This window comes from Crinia signifera, chromosome 7 (genome assembly GCF_055691185.1).
Source record: "Crinia signifera chromosome 7, ASM5569118v1, whole genome shotgun sequence".
NCBI lineage: Eukaryota > Metazoa > Chordata > Amphibia > Anura > Myobatrachidae > Crinia > Crinia signifera.
Window position 1 is genome coordinate 28,994,956 of NC_139223.1, and position 9,992 is coordinate 29,004,947.

Consider the following 9,992-nt stretch of genomic DNA (forward strand, 5'->3'; position numbering starts at 1 on the left):
GCTTATGTCAACCTAAAGACTATGTCGACCTATTTAATGTGACGACTTAGTGACTGTCGACCTATAGTGGTCGACCTAAGTTTTGTCGGCTCTATGACCCTTAACCGCCTGGGAGGTGCAGCCCAATACGCAGACTTACTAGGACATTGCAGCTGTTACAGGCCGTGTTCTGTTATTACAGGAGAAGATTCCCTTTGCCGTGGTCGGGACTGATGAAGAGCATCAGGTCAATGGCAGGAGGATTCTGGGCCGGAAAACCAAGTGGGGGATCATTGAAGGTGAGATGTTTTCTCCTCGCACGCATGTAGGTGTTCTGTGGTGTCTCTAGCTCCCAGGCAGTTCCACAGTTAATCCGTCCATGGAATGATGTGTGCAGGGCTTGGAAGCAGGCTTTATCCTGGAATCAGGCTTAGGCCGCTAGTATAACAGAACCCCTATACACGCATGCATTCAGGGTGGACGCTGCTTTTTCTCCTAACACCTGTGGATTAATGGTTGAGGATACCACACGTCTCCCCACATAAGTCATCTATGAGCTGGATCCTGCTCTCCAGCCCTGGTTCCTGCTTACACCGAGGTAGGGAGGAGCCGTCATCTGTTCTCCATCACTGAGAGATCCCTGTCTGCAGTTCTCAGGGACAGCGGGTGAGGACAGAGGCTTTCCAGCTGCTTACTGACAGGACCGCGCTGTGCTGGAGAGAGATATCTCCTGTTCTCCTTCTGCCTGCAATGTGCCGCTTCCAGCCTGGATCATTCCGGAGTCTCTGCTTTCTAAGGAGACATGACTTGTCTGACACTGAGGGGGAAATGTAGTAAAGCTTCTAAAATGAAAAGAGGTGCTGTTGCCCATAGCAACCAATCAGATTCTGTCTTATTTTCTAGGATCCAATAGAGAAATGATAGACAGAAACTTGTGGGCAACATCACCTCTTTTTCATTTTAAGAAGCTTTGATAAATTAACCCCTAAAAATTTTGTACAGTGGAAACTTTATATTGAGTTCAGTGGAAGCCGCTCTTGTGGTACCTGGGGAGAGAGTACCTGGCAAGCAGCTCCTAACTGCCATGACAGAAGGTTGAATGGTACAGCATTGATTAGCATGTCATACATGTGTACATGCTAACTACAGCAGACCATACTACATCACGTATGCAGGCTGCATATACCAGGCAAGAGCACATCATGTGTACAGGCTACATTTACCAGGCAAGAGCACATCATGTGTACAGGCTACATACACCAGGCAAGAGCACATCACGTGTACAGGCTACATACACCAGGCAAGAGCACATCACGTGTACAGGCTACATACACCAGGCAAGAGCACATCACGTGTACAGGCTACATACACTAGGCAAGAGCACATCACGTGTACAGGCTACATACACCAGGCAAGAGCACATCACGTGTACAGGCTACATACATCAGGCAAGAGCACATCATGTGTACAGGCTACATACACCAGGCAAGAGCACTTCACATGTACAGGCTACATACTCCAGGCAAGAGCACATCACGTGTACAGGCTACATACACCAGGCAAAAGCAGATCACGCGTAAAGTCTACATACACCAGGCAAGAGCACATCACGTGTACAGGCTACATACACCAGGCAATAGCACATAACATGTACAGGCTACATACACCAGGCAATAGCACATAACATGTACAGGCTACATACACCAGGCAAGAGCACATCATGTGTACAGGCTACATACACCAGGCAAGAGCACATCACGTGTACAGGCTACATACACCAGGCAAGAGCACATCACGTGTACAGGCTACATACACCAGGCACTAGCACATCATGTGTACAGGCTACATACTCCAGGCAAGAGCACATCACGTGTACAGGCTACATACGCCAGGCAATAGCACATCACATGTACAGGCTACATACACCAGGCAAGAGCACATCACATGTACAGGCTACATACACCAGGCAAGAGCACATCACATGTACAGGCTACATACACCAGGCAAGAGCACATCACGTGTACAGGCTACATACTCCAGGCAAGAGCACATCACGTGTACAGGCTACATACACCAGGCAAGAGCACATCACGTGTACAGGCTACATACATCAGGGAAGAGCACATCACGTGTACAGGCTACATACACCAGGCAAGAGCACATCACGTGTACAGGCTACATACACCAGGCAACAGCACATCATGTGTACAGGCTACATACACCAAGCAAGAGCTCATCACATACACAGGCTACATACACCAGGCAAGAGCACTTCAAATGTACAGGCTACATACTCCAGGCAAGAGCACATCACGTGTACAGGCTACATACACCAGGCAAGAGCACATCACGCGTAAAGTCTACATACACCAGGCAAGAGCACATCACGTGTACAGGCTACATACACCAGGCAAGAGCACATCACGTGTACAGGCTACATACTCCAGGCAATAGCACATCACATGTACAGGCTACATACACCATGCAAGAGCACATCACGTGTACAGGCTACATACACTAGGCAAGAGCACATCATGTGTACAGGCTACATACACCAGGTAAGAGCACATCATGTGTTTACAGGCTACATACACCAGGCAAGAGCTCATCACATGTACAGACTACATGCACCAGGCAAGAGCACATCACATGTACAGGGTACATACACCAGGCAAGAGCACATCACGTGTACATGCTACATACACCAGGCAAGAGCACATCACGTGTACAGGCTACATACACCAGGCAAGAGCACATCACGTGTACAGGCTACATACACCAGGCAAGAGCACATCACATGTACAGGCTACATACACCAAGCAAGAGCACATCACGTGTACAGGCTACATACACCAGGCAAGAGCTCATCACGTGTACAGGCTACATACACCAAGCAAGAGCACATCACGTGTACAGGCTACCTACACCAGGCAAGAGCACATCACGTGTACAGGATACATACTCCAGGCAAGAGCTCATCACATACACAGGCTACATACACCAGGCAAGAGCACATCACGTGTACAGGCTACATACACCAGGCAAGAGCTCATCATGTGTACAGGCTACATACTCCAGGCAAGAGCACATCACGTGTACAGGCTACATACACCAAGCAAGAGCTCATCACATACACAGGCTACATACACCAGGCAAGAGCACATCACGTGTACAGGCTACATACACCAGGCAAGAGCACATCATGTGTACAGGCTACATACACCAGGCAAGAGCACTTCACATGTACAGGCTACATACTCCAGGCAAGAGCACATCACGTGTACAGGCTACATACACCAGGCAAGAGCACATCACGCGTAAAGTCTACATATACCAGGCAAGAGCACATCATGTGTACAGGCTACATACACCATGCAAGAGCACATCACGTGTACAGGCTACATACACTAGGCAAGAGCACATCATGTGTACAGGCTACATACACCAGGCAAGAGCACATCATGTGTTTACAGGCTACATACACCAGGCAAGAGCTCATCACATGTACAGACTACATGCACCAGGCAAGAGCACATCACGTGTACAGGCTACATACACCAGACAAGAGCACATCACGTGTACAGGCTACATACATCAGGCAAGAGCACATCACGTGTACAGGCTACATACACCAGGCAAGAGCACATCACGTGTACAGGTTACATACACCAGGCAAGAGCACATCACGTGTACAGGCTACATGCACCAGGCAAGAGCACATCACGTGTACAGGCTACCTACACCAGGCAAGAGCACATCACATGTACAGGCTACATACACCAGGCAAGAGCACATCACATGTACAGGCTACCTACACCAGGCAAGAGCACATCACGTGTACAGGCTACATACACCAGGCAAGAGCACATCACGTGTACAGGCTACATGCACCAGGCAAGAGCACATCACGTGTACAGGCTACATACACCAGGCAAGAGCACATCACGTGTGCAGGCTACATACACCAGGCAAGAGCACATCACGTGTACAGGCTACCTACAGCTGGTCATACCATGTCATACCATGTCACGTGTACAGGCTACATACAGCTGGTCAAACCATGTCACATGTACTGGCTACCTACAGCTGGTCATACCATGTCATCGGTACAGGCTTCCTACAGCACCTTGTGATATCATGATCATGTCATGTATCTCTGCTTCACCCTGTGACATCACGGTGATGTACTATAACATCACTACTTTACCCTGTGACATCACGCTCATGTCCTGTAACATCACTGCAGATGTGTCCATATACTGTACATCTAGCCTCTTTGCTCATTTAACAGCCCTTTTAGTCGTGCTTGTCTGCGCATGATTCCTTTGCACCAGGCGTGTTTGCAACTTTTTCCATTACAATGCATCTTACACTCAAAACAGGATCGGACGCACAAGCAGCTTCAGCTGATTAAAATTCTCCATTTCTTTGTTGACATTGCTGTAATACAGTACTAGTTACCAGTACCTTCAAAATGATAGAATGGAATTCCTCCATCAGACGCCCTCTAGTGGTGGGAGCGGAGCACAAAACACTTGAATCCTCATCTGTATAATGTTTTTTAACTGTGTTTTATTAAACTTTGCTAACGAGCAACATCGGATACCTCACACGCACCTCTCCCTTTCTTATGTTTTGCAGTTGAGAACACATCGCATTGTGAATTTGCCGATATGAGAGATTTACTAATAAGGTGAGATTGGTTTTTAAGTTAGCCATGTTAAATTGGAAACCAAGGCAGGAAAAAAAAAATATATTATGTGTGATCAGGGAGGGTGGACCTGTGTGCTGTCAATGTGAGAACATTGAGGTTTAATTGATAATCATTCAGAAGTTGCTTGCTGCACATTACCTGATTTTCCGCACCCACTGATTGCGATAATCCCGAAAAAAATGGGAATGCATTCGGACCGGAGCCTTCCTCAAGAATTGTGTATGCTTTCAGTGTATTCTGGGCTCATCTAGCCACAGAGGAAATCAACTCTTACTGTCACGGACCAATCTGACCACCCACATTGCAATATGTGGGTGGCTACATTTTGGGTATTTAATAGTTCAGAACTTTGGGCCAAGCAGTAAGATGACTATCATTGTCCACAGAAAGGTTTCAGCTGTACAACGATTGTACATACACTACGATACAGAGTTTACCAGCCTTCTTCCTGACAAATTTGGTAACCTTACAATTGGGGTAGCCAATCTTATGATCGATGGGATCCTGAATGGCAACTCACACCCTCCGGGGTTAATAGTATCGACCCCAATGAGTGACTTGTGGCTGTGTTCCTAGTGGACCATTGTCCCTAATGCGGTAAGAGGAACCATCTTCATCTTGAAAACTGGTCCTTCACCATCAGCTTCATAAATAGATGTTAAGCTCCCGGTTGATCCTGAAGAAAGGAGGTTTTTGGACTGCTCATTTTGAGATATATGTGCACTTCTGTCCCAGTTTTAATGAGTGGCCTCTTTGGGGCGATGTTGTGTGTCTAAAGCCACACTTTATCACCCACTGCCTCCTCTGGTCCATAAACCTTATTGTTACGATACAGTCAACCTCAGCCACTGCAGCAGTCTGTTCCACAGTCCCTGGAGTTCCTGCATATACTTTGTATAAGTTGTCCCTGAGACATCTAACCACACACTCCACTGGGACATGACATTCTGGACATACCAAAGAGTCACATGACGTGGGGGGAGACAGGGCCATCTGCCCCCCTTCTCCATATGAGAGCTGCTGTTTCTTTTATTATGTAGCACCCGCAGGGGGTGTCACAGGTGGTGATTCTCATGCGGGAGACCTAGATCTGTTTACAGGTAATACAGGGTTGAATGAAGGAGGTGACTTTCTCATGGTCTTCAACCAGAATACCTGAAGGATCAAATCACTTGTTTTTGTGTTGTTACGATGGACCTACAGCTCTCAGCCAAGAGGACATCTCATTGGTCACCTTGACCAGGTGTAGCCCTTTTGGCTGGGAACCTCTCCTGCAACTCCAGAATGATGGCATTCCCAAAATCCAGCCTGGTGGTATAGTGGCTCCTATAGTCATGGATTATTCTCAAGAGATAATTCCCAGGAGAGAAAGTCAAATACGATTAGGAGGAATGCTCAAAGTGCCCGTCGAGCGGGATACATATTCTGTTGGTGAGAATAGAGAGATCTTCTGGCCTCCAGGAGATGTATTTGCTCAGTGAAGGCAAGCAATTCAGAGTATCCATAGTTGATCTTGACAGAGGAGGATAAACCTTTTAGAAGGACATATTTGTCATCTGTGTTGGAACGTGTGGTTGCTCCTCCACTTGTGTCCTTAGCAGTCAACTGCTTGGTCAAGGCAGCCCAAGTGCCAACAACTCTATAGAAATAAAGGGCCTCTGTTGCTTTGATCTCTCGGCACCGTCCAAATTAGATCACCAGAAGCTCACTGTGGACTGGATGGAGCAACATGTCTCCTTCAGTGATTATCCAGGTCCTGATGTTCCTCAAGTGTGCTGGAGAAAATGAGAATCTCATCCAGGTAGAGAAGGACTGATAGTTCTAATGAGGGAATCCATAAATGCTAGGACTAGCTGGAGAATTGCACACACCCAACGTTATGATCAGGTATTTGTAGAAGCTATTATTTGTGTTGAATACCATTGTATGTTCCTCTGCCTCCTGTACATGAATGAAAATATACTGATAAGCGGCCATTTATAAAGTTCAGTCTGTAATGAGCTGGTGCAACTCAGTAACACTTCTTGATTTAGAGGATTGCTTGTGGGCATTTCAATGTTGACCATTTTTATTAAACTTACTCCTTCCTATAGGTCCAACCTGCAGGATCTGAAAGACATCACCCACAATATTCACTATGAGACATATCGAGTCAGCAGACTGAATGAGAAAATGAATGGCACTCCAGCACAGATGAAAGATCACTCCAATGTATAAGTTGTCTGCAATATTTCCAACAGCGTGCCTGTCTAATGGACAAACCAACTGACTGCCACTATGTGTCACCGAAACCAACTCACTGCCGCTATGTGTCACCGACACCAGCTCACTGCCACTGTATGCCACCGACACCGACTCACTGCCGCTTTGTCACACCAACTCACTGCCGCTATATGCCACTGACACCAGCTCACTGCCGCTATGTGTCACCGAAACCAACTCACTGCTGCTATGTGTCACCGAAACCAACTCACTGCCACTGTATGCCACTGCCACTGTATGCCACCGACACCAGCTCACTGCCGCTATAGGTCCAACTCACTGCTGTTTTATCACACCAACTCACTGCCTCAATATACCACTGACACCAGCTCACTGCCGATATATACCACCGACACCAACCTTGCCAATCTCCACCAGACACGATCACTCCTTGCTGATCTGTACACCAGGCACCCCCACTCTCTGCCGTACACCAGGCACCCTCACTCTCTGCCTATCTGTACACCAGGCACCCCCACTCTCTGCCGATCGGAACACTAGGCACCCCCACTCTCTGCCGATCAGTACACCATGCACCCCCACTCTCTTCCGATCTCTACACCATGCACCCCCACACTTTGCCAATCTCTACACCAGACATGCCCACTTCTTGCCAATCTCTACACCAGACATGCCCACTACTTGCCAATCTCTACACCAGACACGCCCATTCCTTGCCAATCTCTACACCAGACACGCCCACTCCTTGCCAACCTCCACACCAGACACGCCCACTCCTTGCCAACCTCCACACCAGACACCCCATGCACTGTGCCAATCTACAGTATATGGCAGGCATACCCGTTTCTGCAAGGCTACACAAAAGACACAACGATGGTGAATCTAAGGATTCACTGACTACAGTATGTAACACACAATACAATGCTTTATAGGCTACATATGTGACCGCATACACCTATCTAACGCGCCAAATAACCAATGCCAATCTTCCCCTCAATATTCTATCAATCTGCATCCGTCTTACACTGCTATTGTGTTAGAGCACGAGGAAAAGGTGTGCAAGTACGAAGTTGGATATTCGGATGTGGCCACCAGCCCCTCCCTGCGCACCCGCTCCTGGGCTTTCTCGCTGCATCGGAATTGTGCAAGATAAAACAACGGAAAGCGACGCCATTGCTTTGCTGACCTGCACTGCTCCGATTGTTGTACATCCATGTGTGGCTATGTATCAAGCGCCACAACTTTATCGCACGCCACGTTCAGTTGTGCGACTTTACACTAATTCCTGTGCGATCGCAGTCATCTGAAATGCGACTCAGGCAAACTTAAAGAATAAGACATTACACTGCCCCCTCAAAACAGCTGATTATTGCCCCGTGTGGTATATACAAGGACACACCTGTATATAGCGCAGAAATGCTACACGAGTGACGATACACCTGTATATGACATTCTGTGCTCTGTAGGGGTAGATGTGACAAACGGGATGCAGTCAAAATCCCGACAAGGTCAAAATACCGACATATAGAATGTACAGGTGAAACAGTCAACATGACTTTGTGTCGACAGGTCGACCCACAGTTTTTTGACCCGACATGTGCCGACAGGCGGTATTTCATGCCCTACCATCCACTAGGGCGTGGTGGGAGAATAAAATAGTGTGCCGAGCGCAGCGAGGCACCGTGCCCTAAGCATTGTGAGCGATGCGAGGGGCTGCAGTTGACTTCCAACTGTGTCCATGTCGACCGCGGCGACATTGGGGTAAAAAAACTGTGAAAATTTTTTTTTGACATTGTGAGGATTTTGTCCTTGCCGGTATTATGACCCACTCGGGATTTTGACCCACTCAGGATTTTGACCCTGTCGGGATTTTGACCGTCGGGATTTCCTACCGTATCCGTGACAAACACTCCGACATTCTGTGCTCTGTAGGGGTAGATGTATCAAATCTCGGAGGGAATTCATTGGCGTAGTTACCCAAAGCTACTAAAGCTGGGTACACACTATCCGATTTTAAGGAACGATATGCACGACAACAATATAATCATCATGCATATTGTTCAGCGTATACCCACCATATGGTTAACGCTGCACATTCCCGGGGATCGATAAACATCTCCCCATGACATACACATTTAGGGGTAAATTTACAAAAACTTCTACAAATGTAAAGAGGTGATGGTACCCGTAGCAACCAATCCAATTCTATCACTACGTACACATCAGCCATCCATCTAGCTGAGTGGCGATACAAGACTTTAACCAATGCCCGCTCTCTGCCTGGGCGAAGCAGCGTGCCTGGCGCGTGGCATACAGCCTTTGTACTCTCGTAAGACATTTTCTATACGTTTCTACATAATGGACCAAGAATGTAACTGTAACCCACGGTGACTGCGGCTGAGGAACGCGGGGGGGGGGGCGGGGACGATGTCTAGACCCTGATTGGACGGCGCAGAGAGTTTCCTTTATCGATATATAAGAGTTTAAAATAAACGAGAGAGAAATGCATTTATATATAATGTTATGTCAGATTTTTTTTTTTTCCAGATATTTTTTAACAATGTATTTACAAAGTACGATACCCTTTCATCCTGTCTGTGTTCTGTGTATAGCTGTATTGGGTCCATATTTTATCTGCTTTTTTATATAACTATTCTTTGTGTCCCAGTCTGAGATGCTCCGTGAATAAAACAAAAATTCAGACCTGGCACCGGCACGTCTCTCGTTTTGTAGGATGGGATGAATAGGTCACACAGCCGCAAGGGGGTACGGATCATTGGGTCGACTGAACGATGGTCGACATACTGCACGGTTGGCAGGGGTCTAGGTCGACATGGGACAAGATCGACATGACATTAGGTTGACATGGGTTTTTCACAGTTTTTTTTACCTGAATGACGACACAGTTGACATGGACACTGAATTAAGTGCCCCTCGCATGGCTCGCTGCGCTCGGCACACTATTTTATTCTCCCACCACGCCCTAATGGATGGTAGGGCATGAAATACCGCCTGTCGGCACATGTCGTGTCAATAAAACAGTGAAAAACCCCATGACGACCTAGACCCCTGTCAA

At 47.3% G+C, this 9,992-nt stretch overlaps 1 protein-coding gene across 9 annotated transcripts in view; it reads left to right on the forward strand.

Annotated features, from left to right (window-relative positions):
• Positions 1 to 9,624, forward strand: part of SEPTIN12 (septin 12) — a 134,997-nt gene extending 125,373 nt beyond the window's left edge. For all 9 annotated transcript variants that reach the window (XM_083152723.1, XM_083152722.1, XM_083152730.1 and 6 more), the window contains 3 exons: positions 182 to 278; positions 4,621 to 4,672; positions 6,787 to 9,624. In XM_083152723.1, the coding sequence (XP_083008849.1) occupies positions 182 to 278; positions 4,621 to 4,672; positions 6,787 to 6,910 (273 nt within the window). In that variant the 3' untranslated portion in view covers positions 6,911 to 9,624. The remainder of the gene's footprint in view (positions 1 to 181; positions 279 to 4,620; positions 4,673 to 6,786) is intronic.
• The last annotated feature ends 368 nt before the right edge of the window (positions 9,625 to 9,992 follow it).